This window comes from Hemicordylus capensis, chromosome 2, assembly GCF_027244095.1.
Source record: "Hemicordylus capensis ecotype Gifberg chromosome 2, rHemCap1.1.pri, whole genome shotgun sequence".
Lineage (NCBI taxonomy): Eukaryota > Metazoa > Chordata > Lepidosauria > Squamata > Cordylidae > Hemicordylus > Hemicordylus capensis.
In genome coordinates, this window is record NC_069658.1 from 156,998,146 (window position 1) to 157,019,114 (window position 20,969).

The following is a 20,969-nucleotide window of genomic DNA, read 5'->3' on the forward strand; positions in this document are numbered from 1 at the left end:
TAAGCAGGCTAACTTGATTATTTTGTTATAATGTGCTTCATTGCTGACTTTGATTTCTCCAATGGGCTAATTTGGGTGTTTTTGCCATTGTCGTCAGGCTGCAGCAGAGCATGAGGCAAGCAGCAAGGCCCCTCCATAGGCCTGGGGAGGATGAAGTACACTCTGGACCCCCCCTCTGAAACCCCCCCCCCCAATGTTTGTTTGCTTTTTAAAAAATATTGTGAGCCCTTTGGGGACAGAATTATTCATGCTAAAGAATATGGTAAGCCACTCTGAGCCTTTCAGGAAGAGTGGGATGTAAATGTTAAAAACAGATAAATATAGAAGAATTTATCTATTCATTAAGCCCAATATTTATTTATTTATTTATTTATTCATCATTCATTCATTTTATTTTATTTTATTTACATACTGCCTGAGTCCAAAGGCTCTAGGCCATATTGAGGCAAATATGTTTCTGAATGGGTTGTGCCTTTTGTTGATAAATCTGTGATGTGTATATCAGATATGCAAAGCTGAACAGGTGTTTCTTGTTTACCTCAAAAAGTACTCCTGCATGATTTTATAGATGTCTATGTTGTTAACAGGTCTGTGTGGAAGCATGGTAGTTACTACCCTCCATGGCCGTGCTTTGCTCTAAGTGAGGGGAATTAGCTTCAAATGGGTGCAGACCAGCCAATAGTTATATTAACCTTAAAGTACTTTGGGAAAGTTGGTCACAGTGTGGGTATGTTGGAATGGAGAAAAGAGAGTAGACACGTGCCTTGAAAATGAAGAGTTCCTTTACTGAGGGGGTAATAGGGAGATAGAATGTGAAAGGAGGGTGATTTGCTTAAAGCACATAGCCCTGGGAAGGGGAAAGAAGCCTGTGGGGGAGCGAAAGAGGAAAGCTGTTTTTCACAGCCACCTGCTCTAGCTGGGGTCCTTCTCTCTGGCTGGCTCAAGCTCGGGGCAAGCAATGAACTGAACACAGGCACCGTGGGGTGCAGAGACCGATGGTAGGGTGCAAATGCAAGCAGTGGCACACCTAGATGATTTTGGCACCTGGACCACCCTCGCCATGAGGCTCACCCACTGCGAGGTCCCCCTCCCACCGCCACTGTTCCAATAGATCATTACAAGCCCATGATGTCATGAAACTTTCTGAAGTTTAAAACTAGGATCTCTCACCACTGATATACAGTCATCCCTTCTCAACCACAGTTTTATCAACCGAGGTTTTGAGTATATGCGAATAGGAAATTGTGACAGGTCTTGCCAATTGCAACCCAAATATCCACAGTTGGCAAAGTTTTTCAGTGATTTGGGGGTGGGGGTGTTCAGCGATTTTGGGGGGTTCAGAGGTTTGATCTGCTCATTCCTCTTGGTGACCCTTGCTGACCTTGCTGCTCCTTGCCAATTTAAATTTTCCAGAGGTTTGATCTGCTCATTCTTTTTGGTGATTCTTGACAATATTACAAGATTTTTGTGAGGGTGTTTTTTGTTTTTTATTTCTCTCTTAACATTTTGTTTACATTTACAATACAATTTTTTTGTATTTCCCCCTTTATTTGTAGGTCTTTTTGCGGTCAGGGTTCCCTTAAACCCCTGTTTCCCATATACTTTAATGCCTCACCAACTACAAATTTGCCAACAAAACGGTTTTGCCAGAATGGAACCCTAGTGGTTGGCGAGGGATGACTGTACTGATTGTCGACTAAACACACAGGCATCATTTCTGAAGGAAACCAAGTTTTGGAGGGCAAGTGGAGGAAGGAAAGATTTAAAGAAAGGATCATGCAAAGTTTAAATTCAAGTTTAAATTGTAGCACGTGGGGGGAGCAATTTAAGAACATTTTGTGGTTCTTACATTATTAAAAATATTACTTTTTATATTATAAAAAGTACACTTTAAATAAAACTTTTACAATTCCATTAGTAGTCCCCATAGTAAGAGCTATATTGATCTCCCCATGCACAAATAAAGTATTGCAATAACTGGGAAGGTGATTACTGTTGGGGAGAAGATTTTAGTCCTCATTGCTGTTCTACAGGAAATGTTAGGATATAATTTGTTCTGTTCTGCTGATTTCCTATTGGCCATCTCTCCCAAAGGTCAGTCTTGGAGATAAATAACTTGCATATTCCAAGCAGTGTATACATTTGCAAATGTTAAGTTTTATATTTCCTTGTATTCACAGAGCCATTGAAACCAAAAGAGTTGCAGTGCAAAGAACCCTTTCAGGGTAAGTTGATATCAGCTAAGTGTTGCTCATGCTTCTGTCTTACCTGCAATGAGAGTTGGTGGAAACTGCTCCATTCAAATATCTCTGCACTGGACATCCCATAACCAAATGATATTAAACAAGAAGGCAGAAACAATCTGAAGATTGCAAAACTGAAGGATCAAAGCAGGGGCATACCAAGGTTGGAGTGGGCCCGGAGATGAGATTTTAAAATGGGCCCCTTGCGGTATATTTATATACTGCTTTTCAACAGTGGCAACAGGCACTGCAGGGATGCTGTTCTAGGGATGGATAGGGCCAGTTGCTCTCTCCCGTCTAAATAAAGAGAATCACCACATATTTCTTTACCCACTGCCCCTTCTGTCTCTGAAACCATGAAGGACCAGTGAAAGGACGATCTGGGGATCAGGGGAGTGTCTGGGAGTGGGGGAAAGTAAAAATGGCATGAGATCTCTGCTTAGATTTCCCCCTTTTTCTAAAATTAAAAGTGGATCTTTCTTATTTAAACAGGCAACAACAGCCATTTTTGAATGGCAGCCTGAAGCTCAGAGGTGGGGGTGCCATTTAAAACATGTGGGGTGCTTATGCTTAGTTTTAGAATTTGAACCAAGTTTATTGCGCCCAGCCCAGTGATATGAGTAAAGAACACATGCCAAATTCAGAAATGGATAAAAAATTATATCTGACCCAGAGATTGTCAAACTGGGTCTCCAATTATTGTTGGACCTACAATTCCCATCATCCACAGCTACAATGGCCTTCGGGCTGGTGGGAGGTGGGAGTTTTAATCCAACAACATCTGTGGACCCCAATTTGACAATCTGATAATTTACTGAATTAAGTAGATCTAATGTACTGTAGAAGCTTTAAGCCATAAAGTGGGCATTTATATGGCTTCTGAGAGCTCCTTTGTTTAGTGTGGTGGAAACCCCTTCATCAGTGCACGTGCGCAGTCCCCCTCCCCTCCACACACTCCGTTTAACCCTGTGTTTTCTTGATTCCACTCTTTCTATACCTCTGCTGCTTTCTCACCCCCCACTCAACCGCATTGTGAACACTTGTGCACATCCAAAGGGGGCATTCTCCCAGTATGGGGTCGAGGTGGTTCCCTAAACCTATTTGGGGGATTCGAGCAGAGAAGCTTCAGCACTCGCTAGAGAGCTGTTCTGACTGAAAGAGGTTGGGTGGGATCCCGCGCCTCTTTGCACCCGATGTCTTGCATCTCTCCCACCTCCCACGAACCTGCAGCTCAGCCCCCACACACTGCCATCCTCTCGCCTTCCTCCCCCTCAGCAACAGCAGCTTTTCACAGCTCCACCTGAGAGCAAGTGACACTCTTCCACAAACAAAGGCAGCATGCTGGGAGATACCATCTTCCCTGCAAGTGGGGGAGAGGGTGGGGCAAAAGCAGGGTGGGGAGATATGAAATTGCATTGCTTGATGGGGAGAGTGCAATCAAGGGGGGCGGGGAACAGACTGCCAGGCTTCTTGGGTGCTGTTGGGGGGACTGGCCTTGGGGAGCCCTCAGAGGAGGCTTTGCCAGGAGACATTTGTCTTCCTTTGCCCCTGGATCAAAGCTTGCACTTCCTTATTTCAATTCTTGTTTGTTTGTTTGTTTTCAGATATTCCCACATCATCCTTTAGATGGCGCATTTGTGCATTGGTTGCATTAATTCTGTGTTTACTGTTACTGGTAGGCCTGCTAGTGCTGGGTATTAAGTGTAAGTATTATTACATCTCTAATTGGTCAGTTTGGTGTCACTAAACCTCAACTGCTAGAAAATGATGCTCCTGGTGGAAACTGGTGTGAGCATGGAGATGTTCTCTGTGATTGGGCTGATTCACATATACAGTAAGCCAAATAAAAATATGGAAGCCCTTCCAAATAGGAGAAATATTTGTCAAAATGTGAATCTGACCCAAACCAAAAAATGCAAGAGTAATTTTTGTTCAGCTTTGCTTCTAACTAGAGCTGAGACAAATTATCACCTTATTTTGACCTTGCATAGAGGGCCCCTTTCAGTGATTCATATGGTAGATCTGCATTAAATCACTCTCTTCACTCGTTTGGCCAATTCTCCTCTGGTTGCCTTAACTAGCTAGAATGGGGGAGGGTTGAACAAGCAGGTGGTCAGCCTCAGATTTCCAAGAATCCTCTTGACATCCTCAATTGCACAAGCTAAAAAGCATCCGTAACAACAGCTTCCAAAGATACATCAACCAGTTCTGTCAATAAAGAGTTCAACTCAAAACAGAACATTAAAAGCAACTAGCGATGCTGCCAAGCATTAATATTCAAGCACAGCTCAGAAACTGAATCAGGCAGGTTCATAATGCTCAACTCCAATGAAAGGCCAGCATCATGACCCAAAGGTTCTTGCTCTGCTTATATTTTAATCAAAGCTGGAGATGACTTTAAGTCCTGCTTCCCACCAAACCATCTTCACATCCCCTAATGGTCTAAAACCTATTCTTCATTTTCAGTTCAGGTTAATATTTATTTATTTAATTTATTTTTATTTTTGCATTTATATACCGCCTTTCGTTAAAAAGATAACCCCAAGGCGGTTTGTTTATTGTAAACATTACAAATATTGTAAACATTTGAGATAATCGAATGCAAAAGTTACATTCTGATCACTGAACTGCAAGCCATGAACACTATGAGGCTACTCTCACGAACATCCAAAACTGGGCTAGGGCAGCTAAACCCCGGCTTGGCTGCCCATGAGAATGACCGGGAGCCAAGTTACTCCGGCGGGGCCTCGGCAGCAAGCCCAGCTAAGAAGCCGGGCTCTTAAACGAGGTCAGTGGAGCATGAGCGCTTCCTTTACCCCGTTGAATTGATGCTGTCAGCATTGGCACTTGCACGGTGCATTGTCGGGATTTCTGGGGGCCGGTTGCTCATCTGGGGGAAAGTGAGCTTCTGCTGCCTTCCCCACTGCCCACCCTCAAGCCCTCTCATTCAGTTGTGAGAATGGGCTCAAGATATAAATATCTGAATGAATGTTAAAGAATTCCTGTAGCATCAAATGGGAGAGAGAGTACTTGCTTTTTATAGTTCTGTAAGTCAACAATCCTTATTTAAACCATGAAAAGTGGTGCCAAATTTCTTAATGTGTTTCCATTCTGCACTTCTTGTTCTTGCTTAAAAGGGTTTAAAAACTGCACAAGGTTTGCTCTGACATTGCAGCTAAGCAACTTTTTGCCTAACTTCAGTTATCCAGGTTACCATGGACTTGCAGGTACAGCACAGAGACCTCCAGTTGGCTTGGGAAGATCTGAAAATGAATTCATCAAGGAAAATCTTACACATTAAAGCAAATTTGTGCCTGGAAGGAGAGAAAGTGGACACAAACAGTGGTGAGAGGACTTTGTCTCTTCTACTTTGACCCATCATGTAGGTTTGAACATAAGGAGACAAATGCAAAACCTCTTCAGCCAAAAATATAAAGAGCAGAGGTGTGGTAAAAGAGAAATTGTCAGATTTTTGTCACAATCTACTAGGTCTCCATCTGCGTTTATGCAAAACCACTAGCAAGTTGTTCATTGGTGGTATTATGTATGCCTGGGGGCGCTGCAGATGCAATCTATTATATGCTGTAAATGCCACACCCTGGATGTGCAAAGACACAATGCCAAGAGGAATCACAAGACCAAACTGAGCCACCCTGTGCTGAACTAACCTTTCTTCTGCTTCCTCTTGCATTGGTTTTTCTGATAATGTGGACACTGCCTAAGGCAATCAAAATAGAGTGCTTCTCCATGGCATTGTTTACTGGAGACAGTTAGATGTTTACTGGAGGCTGCCTCAGAATATCTGCATGGCTTGAGATCAGAACCCTAAGAGGTGAGATAGGCAGGCTGTTGCTTGAATCTGTACAGCCCTCAGGGACAGATTCTTGGTGTGAAAAATTCCATCTGGGCACTTTTCAGATCACGCGCTTTACACTGGTAAAAAGTGGTGTAAGCTGCAACACTCGTCAAACCACAGTCAAAATCATTTTTGATGACATAGTAGGGCAGGGCAGGCCATCATACATTGCCCTCCATTGCGACATTTTCCCCAAGAAGTTCTGTTCACATATCCCTGTTGAATCCTGTTCTCCGCTCCCTCCTCCCACCCAGTTTTGGCCAATGTCTTCCTAAACAAAGTCAGATTTTAACGCAGTGTAATTGAGAAGAGGTTCTGCATTCCTGAAAGTCTGATTTCCCAAGAGCCTTACCACACCCACAGAGAAAGACACTTGCCTTCAGCAGTAACTGTTTGCCATTTATTGCAATAATCACTATTTGAATAACTAGAACTAGCATGATTTTAAAGTCTTTTTTTTTTTTTTAAGGAACTGGAAGCTCTTTCAATGGGTATACCCCTTTCCAAATCACCAACAATGCACACTCACTCAGTAATAGGAATACAAATGCACCTCGGTTGAAAAATTCTCTTCTTAAACATTAATTTCCAACTAGCAATAATTCTGCACACAAATAGACCACTAACTTAGTTGGATCTTTCTTTAGATATTGAAGAGATTCCTCCCCGAGAAGCCTGAGCCCACCCCCAAACTGTCAATGGTATGCTAGGAAAGAGGGCATTCTTAGCACTCTTTCTAAATCAGTTCTCTTAACAGAGAGAGGGGGAACCTATAAGCCATGTCCTGAATGGAGGGACATTCCAAAACAGTTTTATGCCCCAAGGGACCGAGCATAAGATAAATTCTCTGCTCAGAACAATTCACAATCCCTCAATTTAAAAGGCCATGCAAATGCAATAGCAATAGCAATAGCACTTACATTTATATACCGCTCTATAGCCGGAGCTCTCTAAGCGGTTTTACAATGATTTAGAATATTGCCCCCAACATTCTGGGTACTCAGCGATTGTTCCTGCTGTCGGAAGGGAATGGAATGCAGTGATTGTTCCTGCTGTCGGAAGGGAATGGAATTTATATTTCACTGAAATATAGTCTGCGAGATCAACGTACAATTGGCAAAACGCAAAACCCAAACCACAAAGCAAATAAAAAGGAGATTGGGCCATAGCACATGATTCTGTGCAGATAATTTTTTAAAAAAATCTCCTAAAAGGAGTGGGGAATCAGAAATCAATAAACCCTTAGCTGGTTAAATTACACAGGTTTTTCTTTCCAAAGGTTTAGAAAGAATCTCTTGACTTGTTCAGGGGTCTTTTGAAGAGCTATTTTTTTCTTGGAGTGGAGAGCTGGTCTTGTGGTAGCAAGCATGACTTGTCCCCATAGCTAAGCAGGGTCTGCCCTGGTTGCATATGAATGGGAGACTTCATGTGTGAGCACTGCAAGATCTTCCCCTCAGGGGATGAAGCCGCTCTGGGAAGAGCAGAAGGTTTCAAGTTCCCTCCCTGGCTTCTCCAAGATAGGGCTGAGAGAGATTTCTGCCTGCAACCTTGGAGGAGCCGCTGCCAGTCTGTAAAGACAATACTGAGCTAGATAGACCAATGGTCTGACTCATTATATGGCAGTTTCCTATGTTCCTATGTTCCTCCCCTCAAAAGATGATCCTTCCAAGAGCTAAAGAGAAAGCAATAAAAGAGGAGGAAGCAAAAACATTTGATAATGACGATGAGGGGAAAGCATCGCACCGCAATGTGGAACATCAATACAACACCACATTGTGATGGGGCAGACCTCCCACAACGGAAGAAACAGCTACTTTTCTGCAACTGAGTTCCGATGTTGTTGCACTATGACGAAGTAATAAAATCCAAAGGAAGGCATCAGATATGTGAACAGCCCTTGCTGTCAGTGCAGCCACTGCGGTGTCACAACACAGGAAGTGCGGAAGCACACTTAGTGGATCCATAGCGACAACGTTGCAGAGGGTAATCTGGAAAGCGCCATGGAGGGAGGAAAGAGCAACAAAAATGGTGCCCTCCTCCCAATCTGCACCTGCTGAGACTGCAGAGAAAGACTGTAGAGCTGATAATCTCACTCTTTTTTGCAGTTCCACAGGGTTTCTGTTTTCATCGCTCTGTGGAAAATGTCAGGTGGCAATAATAAAAATAATTAATAAACAGATGAAATTATAACAGTTTAAATATTTTGCATTTCATACACTGTCGAATGAGCATAATGGCGAAATGGAGAATATGCAAAGACACAGGGGTGATATATAAAATACTCTTGTTATGTTGTACACATTCCTTGACCTCATTTAACTAGGAAAATGCCTGCTTCACATTGTTCATTTGTGCATATTCTACACCCTATTAGGGATGTGCAAAAAATCGACCGGATTGATTCCACCCAAAACTCCTTGCACAGAATGGGATTTGTTTGAATTGATTCAAATTTGCCTAAACTCGAATTGAATTCAGATTGAATCTGAGTGAATTCAGTTCGAAGAAATCCCATTCTGTGCAAGCTGTTTCAAGTTGAATCAATTTAAATTTGATTAAAATTCAAATGGATTTGGTTAAATTTTTTGCACATGGTGTAGGGATTGTGCTGATGAAAGGCCAGTGTTCAGCTCTGATTTACCACAACATAAATATGCTATTTTGGTGTCAAGGCAATGCACAACAGATAGCAAAATGCTCCTGTTAAGTAGAATGATCACTGTTTTCTCTTCTAGATCTGAAGTGCACACTCTGTCCCACCAGTTGGCATTTATTTGGTGCCACATGCTACTATATTTCAACAGGCAAGAAGACTTGGCAGGAAAGTAAGAATTTTTGTTCCTCATGGAATTCCACCCTTTTGATCCCTCAAGAGAAGAGCAGAAACTGGGTATGTGCCTCCCTAGATTATTTTTTCTTTCATTTTTAGTGTACAGGTAATTAACAGGGCTGTGGATTAGCAATCCTGGCCATTTTTGCATCATGCAAATGATGCAGAGGGTGGCCAGTATTGCATTGAGCCAATCATCCTTATTGGCTTGACGCAGCAGGATGCTGAGGGGTGGGTGGGGTGAGAGAGGCTTACCTTTCTGGCAGCTGCAGCAGCAATGTTACAAAATAATATCTTTCCTTTCCTGATACCGCCTTACAATGCACTGGGAAAGGGAGCAGCATCATGACGTTGCTTCCTGTCCTGTGCACTCTAGGCGGAGAAGATGGAGGGAAAGGCAGTGTTTTGAATTGCTACCACTGCAGCTACTGGAAGGCATCATCTTTCTTCACAGAAGTCAGCTATTCATTTAAGGTAAGCCCCGTCCCCACCTACCATTCCTATTCTATACCATGTCAGTATGATTCAGTATGGTATCGAATCCACTCCCAATGTTGGAAGAATCTTTCTCCACAATCATTTCTCCAGAATGTCTATAGGGAGGGCATTCCACAGCCTAGGAGCTACTACAGAAAAGGCCCACTCCTGAGTCACCGCCAGTTGAGCTGGCGGCATACGGAGACGGACCTCTCTCAATGATCTCAATAAGCGACGAAGGGTAAAGCCATACGGACGCTGTAAAGCCATACGGAAGGGTGTCGGTTGCAGAGAGGTAGGAGCAAGGCAGCATCCCTGATCTGTCAAGCCTCAAGAGATCAGCCCCTCCTCCTTTTTACAGCTAAAAGCTTACCTAAGGTGCCACACCGCATTAGCCGTTCACCTCCGCATTGTGCCCGCCAACCCCCGGGCAAAAGTGACCACACTCTATTTACCCGGCTAACTAATCTAATCCCGCAGACAGACATTGCTAGTAACTGGCATAGATTGAGGCAGGCGAAAAAAGGTGCACGCTAAGGCCAATCAAGCGTATACCCAAAAAATTCCTGCCCGGCCCCAAACGGCGACCAGCAAAGCCCAACCTATGCCAGAGGGAAGGAGGGAGGGTGCACGATCGGAAGAAGGACTGAGCCGGCGCAGGCCTGCTGCTGGCTCACTGCTGCTAGCCCCACCTCTGGGTCCGAGCCGTGGCCAATGGGAGCCAGCTCCCAGTGCCACGTGCTCCCGGAGGTGGGGCTGGGGCAAACAAGCCGCGCAGCCTAGAGAGGCTGCGAGCGGCTGGCTTGCACCCAGACCCAAGGAGACACAGACACCAAAGCATTATGGAGGAATTGGCCACTTTATTAGGGGTACAAGTTTTAAACAGTGCCTGCAGGGCACGGCAGCTGGGGTTGGCATTCACTGCAGCAACAGTGCGGTCCCGAATGGGGCGTCCACCACGTGGCGGCCCCATCCTAAAGGCTCATTGCGCAGACACCTTGGCTCCAGGCGGCCCCCCTCCCAGAAGGGGGCACCCTTCGTCACCGACCTAAGGTCAGGTCTCTGCAATAGACGCCACCCGCCCGACGCTGTAAAGCCATACGGAAGGGTGTCGGTTGCAGAGAAGTAGGAGCAAGGCGGCATCCCTGATCTGTCAAGCCTCAAGGGATCCACCCCTCCTCCTTTTTACAGCTAAAAGCTTACCTAAGGTGCCGCACCGCATTAGCCGTTCACCTCCGCACTGTGCCCGCCACAGCGGGCCCCAGCCTAGCTTGACGCCCCGCCACCCCACATGCCAAACAGCACTGTTGCCAGCCCCAGCCGCAAATCATCTAGGAAATACCTCATACCCCGGGGGGACAAGTGCACACCGTCACCCCTAAACAGCTGGGGGAGCGAGAACACAACATCATCGTGCGGAATCACCCTCCCCCTTCAGTGGCGATAAAGCATGCCACGGCCGCGTTCACTCCGCGCCTAGCCCTGTCTACCTTGCTCAGCTTTAACGCCCCCCTCCAGACTCTCCTCTGGGTGATGTCAGACCAAATGACCACCAGCCCAGGGCACCAGGAGAGGATGACCGACAGGTCCTGGACAATCTGCCTTGATAGTGAAATGCCAGACTGGTCCACCAGGTCGTTGCCTCCAAAATGCAGCAGCAGGACATCCGGTGCCGGATTCCCATCTAGGTACTCCCGCAGCATCGGCAGGAACTGGGCCCTCCACATGCCCCTCTGGCCTAGCCACTCTACCGTGGCCCAACGCCCCTAACCAAGCTGGGTTCCAGGGTTGGTGCTCTGGGCCCACTTGTGTGCCCAGAAAATAAAGGAATGGCCCAGTATGAGGACTCTGGCGCGCTGCCTGGCCGCCCGCGGTCCCGTTGGCTGAGGCCCTGTGCAAGAGGAGAAAGCGTGGTGAGTGGCACACATAAACATGCTAGTGATGGCTATGAGAAGACAGTCAGGGGGGGTTGGGGGGGCATATGCGGTAGACCCCAGACCGCCACCTGCCCAGCCACCGTAATTCCGGGCCCTTGTAACCCATGCGCGCGGCGGTGGAGGCCACCCCAATCCAAAAAGAGTGGGGGGCCAAGCTCTGTGTGGGCACCCCGGCCTCCACAAAAGCCTTCCTCATAACCGCCCAAAATTGAAATTGGGTAACATGGTGCCCATCGGCATGGACAAAGAGGCAACCCATAGCCACTCCCCTGGCTGCCGTGTAGGCCCCCAGCGCACGCACGGGGCAAAAGCTCGGATTGCCCGCAGCGTGCAGCACTACCCTCTGACCCCTGCCCCTTTGATCAGTTTTTGAAAACCGCAGGTGGAGCACTACCCTGGAGTCACCTATGATGAGATGGCTAAATTGGAGTACCCTGCCCGCGGGGCCGCGCCTGCCCCTGGGGAACATCTCCCCCACCCTGAAGGCTCCAAAGAAGGTGACCAGGGCTGCCGCCCGGAACAAGGCCTCCTCATACGGGGACAAACAAACCCCAGCTAGTTGTTGCAAGGCCAGCTGCAGCTCCTCCGGGGTGACCGGCCTACGTTGATCCGGCTGCGTGGGCGTCTCCCTTGCCCATCCTTCCAGCATGCGCTGGACCCTGAAGTCCCCGGAATGGTCGGGGAGGCCCCTAGACTTAAGGAAGAACGCCAGCGTGGCAAGGTGGCCGGCCATGGTGCTCACCGCCAGCCCCTGGGCGCGAAGGTGCACCAGGTATTGCATAAGCTGCTCGGGTGGCACTGGCCACACATGGACCAATCCTACCTGGGATCTAAACTGTAGGAAAGCCCTGACCCTTTTGTCGTAGGCAACTCGTGTCCTGGGCGCTATAGAAGCTTGGATGGCCCTAAACGCCTCTACATCCCAAGGTTCCACAACCATTCGGGCACCTGCTTGGGCTCCTTGGCGGCTCCGGGGGCCAGCATCTGGAAGCGCTGCATCTGGAAGCGAGACAGGGCATCTGCCACCTCGTTCTGGACCCCGGGAACATGCTGGGCAGTGAAGAGCGTGTTGTGACGAAGGCATGTTAAGACCAGGGCTCGCACCAACCCCATCACCCTCTGAGACTTGGATGTCTGGCTGTTGATGATCTGGACCACGGCCATGTTATCCCACCAAAACCGCACCACTGAGTCCCTGAAGGACTCAGCCCAAATGTGCGCCGCCACCACTATAGGGAAGAGCTCAAGGAACGTGAGATCCCTCATGATACCAAGCGCGGCCCAATCGCTCGGCCACTGCTCTGCGCACCAGCGCCCTCTCAGGTACAGGCCGAAACCGAGGCCCCCAGCTGCATCGGACTGCACCTGAAAATCGGCCTCGAGCAGCTGGGAGGACCGCCAGAAGGACACCCCACTGAATGACTCTAAGAATGTAAGCCAGAGCCCCATATCATCTCTCATGACGGCGGTCACCCTGATGAGGAAGTGGGGTCAATTGCACCCTAACATGGCGTCACACAGACGCCGTAAAAACAGACGGCCAGGAGCTACAACTCTGCAGGCGAAGTTAAGGTGGCCCACCAGCGACTGTAACTTGTGTAGCGTGACCTTCTTGGCCCCTTTACATTCCCTGAGCAGCTCCCTCAGTGTCCCAAGTTTGTCCTCGGGAAGGCGGGAGAGCTGCCCCACCGTGTCCAGTTCTATCCCTAAAAATGTGAGTTTTGTGGTCGGGCCTTCTGCCTTGTCCTTCGCCAAAGGCACACCCAGGTCACTGCAGAGTGCCCTGAACATATGCAGCAAGTGTAGGCATTGGCCAGAGCTCTCCCTTCCTCCAAAAATAAAATCGTCTAGAAGTGAGCGGAGGAGCCGAGCCCCACCTCCCGGCGCAGCGCCCATTCCAGCATGGTGCTGAAAGCTTCAAAGGCCACGCAGGAGACCGAGCAGCCCATGGGGAGGGCTCTATCGATGTAGTATCCTCCTTTAAAGGCGAAGCCCAATAGGTCAAAGTCATCAGGGTGTACGGGCAGCAGGCGGAAGGCGGACTCAATGTCGCACTTTGCCATCAAGGCCCGCGGCCTGCAGCCCCTGATCATGGCCACGGCCTCATCAAACGATGTATACCGGACCGAGCAGAGCTCCGCCGGTATGCCATCGTTGACCGAGTTGCCTCTTGGATAGGACAGGTGGTGGATGAGCCTATACTCACCCGGCGCTTTCTTAGGAACCACGCCTAAAGGGGATACACGCAACGTCGGCAGCGGCAGCCTGGTCAAGGGGCCTGGCACCCTACCCAGCGACACCTCCTTGGCAATCTTTTTAGCTACTATGTGCTCCATTCCCTCCACGGATTTTAGGTTGCGGGCGAAGCTATGGACCCGCTTGGATTGGCATGGTATCCGAAATCCCTCAATCAAACCTGCTTCTATGTAGCGTACGTGCTCCCTTTTGGGGTAGTCGCGCAAAATCCTCCGGAGTGCCGGGATTCTAATTGGGCTGGGGCCCTTTTCCAGCAGCGGCTGCTGGGCCCTTCCCCCCCCCCAGGGTTGTAAGCTCCCCCTTTTCCTTTGATGGCTTTGGCCTTTTGGCAGTAGAGGCCAGCATGCCGCCCGCCGCAGAAACCACAGTCATGCCGGTACTTGCACGGGGAGCGCGTGCACTTCCCGGCCTTGTTAAACTCCCAGCACACCAGGGGCCCTCGAACCCCCTGGGTGCCCGCGACTGAAGCCGCTGACGCCGCCGGAGTTTTGGAAATGAGGTGCCCGCTGTCGGCGCGCTCGCCCACAAGAGGCCTGGCGGGCGTCATAATCTGGAGCCATAGTTCGGGGTGTTGTCATTCCCAAGATATCCCTGCATTGTTGGAGGCGCGCTCGCGGAACGCCTGATCGTAGCGTTCCCAGGCATTACCCGCAAAGTCCATAAAGGCTCTGTGGATGATGTCAAAGTATTTGACGAGCGCTGGGCCCCTCTCTGGGTATTTCTGCAGTCAGACGCCCATGTAGATTGTGTACCCCGACACCCAATTGGCCCAATTATGCTCAATGGGCTTGCGCTTTGTCCTCTCCTTGTCCCTCCCTTGGGACCCTTCCTTCTCCCGCGGTTCAGGTTCCTTGAAGAGCAATTGGAGATCTTGGAGAAAGACCATATCCTCTCTTAGCTCCTCCACCTTTTTCTGAGTGGTAGATAATTCTAGGGCATTCTTATTAGCCAAATCAAAGGTGCTGCTAGCTGTTTGTCCGATATCAGAGATTTGCATTGCAAGGTCCTTAATTGCTTGTTAATTTGATCAGTTATACTTGCCAGATCTTGACGTTGTAAACGATTTACTCCATTCCACTTGCATTTCTTTATTAAGCTGCCTTATCAGGTGTTCAGTTGATTGTAGTTCCAGTGTTTGCCCGGGAGTATCCAAAGGCTTCTCTTGTTTTTGTAACTCTGGTTGAGCTTCTTCTTGGATCTCTTCATCATCTTCCTCCTCTACATTGTGAAGGGGGGGGCTGGCTTCAAATCATCCAGGAAGGCTCTAATTCCTTTTCCTTTTCGTTTCGGCTCTTTCTTGGACATTTTCTTTTAATCTCAGTTCAAATTAGCAAGTGCAGCTGCCCAACTCTCAAGGCCAGGTCTAATAAATGGGCTGAGACAGAGAGAGCGATCGAACTAACACGCCATCTTGACTGTGGCTTGCTCTGCCCTGGTTCTGCATGGTGATCGAACTAACGATCGAACTAGTTCGCCATCTTGACTGTGGCTTGCTCCGCCCTGGTTCTGCATGGTGGCTCCTCTTCATGAAGCTCCCCTTCATCCTGGCTGACTTGCGAGAGGAAGGGAGAGAGAGAAGGAGGCAGGTCCAAAGCTAGGAGAGTGGTGAAACGTTTTGCAAGTTACCGTTGCCTCCTGCTGTCATTGCTCTGCTCAAGTGAATAGCACCAACTCTTGTGGAGCAGCAGCAGCTGCTGCTTTTGCTGTAGTCAAAGGTCACTTCCCTCCATTACCCCAAGATATTGGGATAGGTATAGGTAGGTGATAGTGGGTGTCGCGGCCACCTCTCTCCTCTGCCCCCCTCCCAACCCCTGCTGCTTCCATACGCATTAGATTTCAGGAAACAAGTCCTACCAAACATTGAGATTTGAAGCCAAAAAATGGCTTGAAATGTGCCTGATGGAAAAAGAGGAGGCTGGGGAAAGAAAGAGAGGATGAAGCTAAACCAGCCTGGCCTTTGGACCTAGGAGGTGGGGAGAGGGAAAGGGCAACTGACGGCTTCCTGTTTGCCAAAGGCATCGAGTAGCCGACTGGATCTACGACTTTGAAAGCTCTTTGATGGTGAGAAGGAAGCCTTCCTGGATATGGATGGGACATTTTCCTCTTGTGCTGACCCCCCTAGACGCCCTGCAGCAAACGTGATGGGTGCTGGTCCCTGCATTAAACAGCATACTTTGCAATACCTGCTCAGTCTGTGAAGCCCTCTTTGACATTTCTTTCCCTGTCTCCAAGGGAGTAGCCTCAATATCCTATAGCAACTAGAACACACACACACACACACACACACGCGCGCGCGCTCTGGTGCTTGGGGAAGACTCAGTGGCAAGAGCCTTTCTGGGATATGCATTAGCTGCAGCAGATAGATAGATAGATAGATAGATAGATAGATAGATAGATAGATAGAACAAAGCTGTATAATCAACCAGAAACAAATTTGGTACTTCATCATTAGTTCAACAGTGTTTTTCCCCTGAGATCATAGTTCTGGCAGTGAACTATATAACTATATAAATATAGTTATGTTTATAACTACATAGTTATGTTTATAACTACATAGTTATGTTTATAACTATATAGTTATGTTTATAACTATATAGTTATGTTTATAACTATATAGTTATGTTTATAACTATTTGCCATATTCAATGAGGGTGAGGGTGAGTGCATTATATATTGTGAAGTGTGTGTGTATGGATGGATAGATAGATAGGTAGATAGATAGATAGATAGATAGATAGATAGATAGATAGATAGATAGATGATAGCAAGCAATGAGGGGCCCATTTTAAAATCTCATCCCTGGGCCCACTCCAACCTTGGTACGCCCCTGGGTAGAGATCATGCAGAAGAAGGAGTTCTCCAAGGGAACCCAGTTCTAATCCATTTAGGGCTTTAAAGGTTATCACCAGCTCTTTGTATTTTGCCCAGAAACCTATTGGTAGCCAATGAAATTGCTTTAAAACAGGCATAAGATGATCTCTCCGAGACACCCCGGAGACCAATCTAGCTGCTGCATTTTGAACCAACTGAAGTTTCTGAACGACATACAAAGGCAGCCACATGGAGAGCAACTGCAGTAGTCAAGCATAGAGATTACCAGAGAGTGCACCACAGTCCTGAGATCACTTTCTTCAAGGAATGGATGCAGCTGTCATATCAACCAAAGTTGATAACAACTGCTCCTGGCCATAGCCTCAATCTAAGAAACCAGAGTGAGACCTGGGTCCAGAAGGACTCCCAAGCTATGTACCTGTTCCTTTGGGGGGAGTGCAACTCCATCCAGAAAGGGAAGATCTATTGTGCCACTCTAAGTAATACCCCTTACCATGAGTACCTCTGTCTTGCTTGGATTCAGCTTCAATTTATTATCCTTCACCCAGTCTGTTACTACTTGTAGGCAGGTATTTAGGGGGGGTATGCCATTTCCTAAAGATGATTTCATTGGCATATTAATAGCAACTTGCTCCAAATCTCCTGATGATCTCACTCAGCGGTTTCATGTAGATGTTAAAATGCATTGGAGATAGGATGGAGCCCTGAGAGACACCATACAGCTATCATTTCAGAGAGCAACTATCTCTGAGCGACACTATCTGGAATCTGCCAGAGAGATAGAAACGGAACCACTGCAAAGCAGTGCTACCTATTCCCAAATCCCCCAGAAGGATACCATGGTCGATAGTATTGAAAGCTGCATAAAGGTCCAAAAGAACCATCAGTCACATTCCTTCTGTCCATTCCCTGGTAGAGATCATCCAACAGGCCGACCAAAGCTGTCTCCACCCCATAGCCTGCTCTAAAGCCAGTTGGAAATTGATCTAGATAATCAGTATCTTCCAAAACTGGAAATTGATCAGCCACCACCGTCTCAATTATCTAAACCACTCAAGGGAGGTTGAGAGCAGGGGTATAACTATAACAGGGCAAGTGGAGACAGTTGTCTGGGGGCCCACTTCCTTGGGGGGGGCCCCAGAGGCAAGTCACAAGACTGACTCACCCAGTCGTGCACCCGCCCAGGCTTCCTTCAGTTGTATTCATCCGAAATTGATGTAAATGCTAAGACCTGGTGCTACCAGAACAGTATGTCTTTCTCTAGTACCATTAAATGACTTGCATCGTCCACAATTTACAAAACCTTTTAAAAATAATTTAGGATGATGTTCTATTGTGGCACAAAGGTTATATATCTATATAAATCTATATAAATTTTACTTCAGGGGGGGGCATTTTAAAATCTTGTCTCTGGGCCCACTCCAACCTTGCTACACCCCTGGTTGAGAGACTGGCCTATAATTATCCATCACTGAGGGCTCTAGGGCTGGCTTCTTAAGCAAAGAATCTCACAATTGCCGCCTTCAAACATGGAGGCATGCTGCCCTACCTAAGGGAGGCATTTATGATGCCAACTAGGCCTCCCTGCTAGATGTTATAAGCCACGTTGGGCATGGATTCAAAGGACAAGTGGTAGGCTGAACACCTCCAAGGAGTTTATCCACATCCTCAAAAGTCACAAATTGAAATTCCTGGATTAAGCGTGTCTCTTTAAAATACAATTAGCTATCAGTCTTTCAAAGGAAAAAGAGCTCCCTGTGTTTTCAAGTTAATATTCAAGTTAATATTCTCTAAGAATTAAGATTACCCAAACTCTAGGAACACAGCTTGGACAAGGAATAAATATATTTAGTATATATTTACTTTCTGAAGGGGTTTTATGTGAGATTCCATGAATATGAAACTATGCTAAAGCATGTGATTGGCTGGCATCATGATGAAGTGCATATGAAGCAGAACAATCAAAAGTATCATTTCTGGAAATCCTTCTGTGAGACTGAATTATGATTGATTGATTGATTGATTGATTGTATTTTATTACAATCTTCATGGAATCACAATAGAATATTGCCACTCCCTGGCAGATTATAAAATATACATACAATAGTTTATATTCTTTCACAATGTATTATTCTCTTATTCAGTGATATAGTTCATAACAGGCAATCCATGTGTCAGTTATTGAAAAAATGTTTTTCTTTCCCTCCCTGTGTTTTTAATTACAACAACAAAGAAGAGATTAATCTTACCTTCCATTCTCTCACAATTAAGGTACAGAACACTTTCCAACAAACAAATTTTTGGATTGGAATATATAAGGACAGAAGTGGCCAATGGTTTGGGACTAATGAAGTACCTTGCAGTAAAAAGTACCTTTCAATGTCATGGTATGTTTGGGGTTTTCTTTGTTTAACAAGTTACATCTTGCCTCTGAGAATAATCAGTCTTGTTTCCAAAACTGTTCCAGCATTCAGAATCAAATCAAGCTATAGTCCAACATCCGACATGAAATTTCAGTCCAAAACTAGGGATAGCATCAAATTGTGTCTAAAAGAGACTGTCATCATACTTACAAAGAGGGTTTTATGCTGCATGTCCTAGATTGCAGCTAACTACTACATGCTACCACATATCATATTAACCTGTACATTACTCTGACCTCTTTGGAGGAAGAACAGAATGTGTGTTGTGTGTGTATATGAGTTAGCTCTCAGGGACTTCGGGGTAAATTTGGCTGATATGTGAATGCACACCTCCATTTCTTCCTCCCTACTTTTATCCTCACAACAATCCTGTGAGGCAGATTTGGAGTGGGGAGAGAGAGTGTCTCAGCTAAAGTCCCACAGTGAGTTTCATGACTGAGTGGGGACCACATTCCCCCAATCCTTTTCTTAACACTCTAATCACTGTACCACACTGCTTCTCAATTGTATGCGTATTGATTGCAGGAGAAATCTGATGCAGGAGAAAAAGATTCATTTTTAGCTGTGAAGCAAGCTAGTGGGGAGGGAGGAGAGTGTTGGATATCTTTAAGAAAGCATGAAATGGTTTATTTATCAAAATGTGAGGAAGCTGTGAGCCCAAGCCCTGGATCTTTAAAATACCTAGCAACATCTCTGTTAAGGGAGAGAAGAAGAGTGGTAGGATTGTCCATGCAAAATCTTATATTGGGAGCTATGTTTAGAATTTCTTCCAAAAATAAAATAAATCAAGCTTTCCCTGAATGAGTTTTAGTGTAAAAAGTTGTGAATTCGGCGGGGAGAGAATGAGAGAAAGAGCAGAGAGGAGGGGGAAGATAGGTGGTGTGAGGTGGGCGCAAGGCTATGTGTGGCTCCCCAGAGGTGCATCAGAATCTAATCTGGCCCACCACCAGATTTGAGCTTGACACTCACTGGCATAGTGCATTTGCAAAAGAGAGAAAATCCAAGCCCCAATGTTTTTATATGGGGGTGGGGGGAATCTTTTAGGGGGGGAAATTCCTGTTGAACCCCTTGTAATTTTCTTCTGGATCCGCTTCTGGTCTCAGCATTGCAGCAACAGAGAATTCTATCACCTCACTCAAGAGGTTCAGAACTTTGCCTTCTATTCAGAAGGCATAAATCCCAACAATCAAAGCAGTGATTGAAACTTTTGTGATATTGTTATTGTGATTAAACATTTACATGCTGAATTTATAGAGAATAAATTTCACAGATGCACAACCTCATTAGGTGTCATTTGTCTCCCTTTAGGTTTTACCTCAGAAATGTCAGGAATCAGGAGGAATGTGCCTACCTGTCCTCTTGGTATGTCTATAGCGAAACAGGATGTCATTCGGAAACGATCCATCACTGGATATGTGAGAAGGCAGCCTATGAGTTGACTTAAGAAGAAGGTCTGACTAACAGGATGTGTGCTTATTAAGAAGCAATAGTTTGTTGTTTGTTGTTGTTAGGAAAACTCTGCTGAATTGGCTTCCCTGTTGAAAGGAGGGGATTGCATGAACCATTCTATCTATAATTTCGTTTAAAATCTAAAACTTACTGTAAATTATATTTAAATGTTGTGCCTCACTGCAGGCTCCTTCAGAAATGCAAAACAGATAAATATTTTAAAAGAGTAACTACTATTGTTTGTTGTTGTTGTTGTTGTTGTTATTGTTCTTTGCTCTCTCTCGCTCTCTCTCTTTTTTAAGGAGACAGAATAAGTATCAGAAGGTAGAAGAAACATCATCTTCAAAGCACAATATTCACCAAAAACGTCACCAACACTGTAGTTCCCAGATCCCACTAATCCTAAAATCTGGGCATCTACTCCTGGAAACAGCCTCTTGTGCAAAGTGATTTCTCAAACATGGTCCTTTTCTAATTAATTGAAAAAGAGCTGTTTGCAGGGCTGGGCCATGGATTACTGGTGCTCCAGACAAAGTCTGGCTTTGGCCCCCTTGCCCCCTTTGGCCCCCTTGCCTCCCGTCATCTGGGTAAGTGGTTAGGTGGCTGGGCAGAGCCCATTGTCCGAGCAGGCTGGCAGGCGGGTGGTCTCCATCACCCTCCCAGCTG

At 46.5% G+C, this 20,969-nt stretch overlaps 1 protein-coding gene across 12 annotated transcripts in view; it reads left to right on the forward strand.

Moving 5' to 3' along the window:
- Window positions 1-20,533, forward strand: part of LOC128345373 (C-type lectin domain family 12 member A-like) — a 75,096-nt gene extending 54,563 nt beyond the window's left edge. For 9 of the 12 annotated variants that reach the window (XM_053297231.1, XM_053297235.1, XM_053297233.1 and 6 more), the window contains 6 exons: window positions 2,181-2,225; window positions 3,848-3,946; window positions 5,445-5,588; window positions 8,835-8,989; window positions 18,703-18,818; window positions 20,163-20,533. In XM_053297231.1, the coding sequence (XP_053153206.1) occupies window positions 2,181-2,225; window positions 3,848-3,946; window positions 5,445-5,588; window positions 8,835-8,989; window positions 18,703-18,818; window positions 20,163-20,298 (695 nt within the window). In that variant the 3' untranslated portion in view covers window positions 20,299-20,533. Of the gene's footprint in view, window positions 1-2,180; window positions 2,226-3,847; window positions 3,947-5,444; window positions 5,589-8,834; window positions 8,990-9,305; window positions 9,404-18,702; window positions 18,819-20,162 lie in introns of those variants that run through there. The other 3 variants (XR_008316404.1, XR_008316403.1, XM_053297237.1) reach the window with 3 other exon arrangements.
- The last annotated feature ends 436 nt before the right edge of the window (window positions 20,534-20,969 follow it).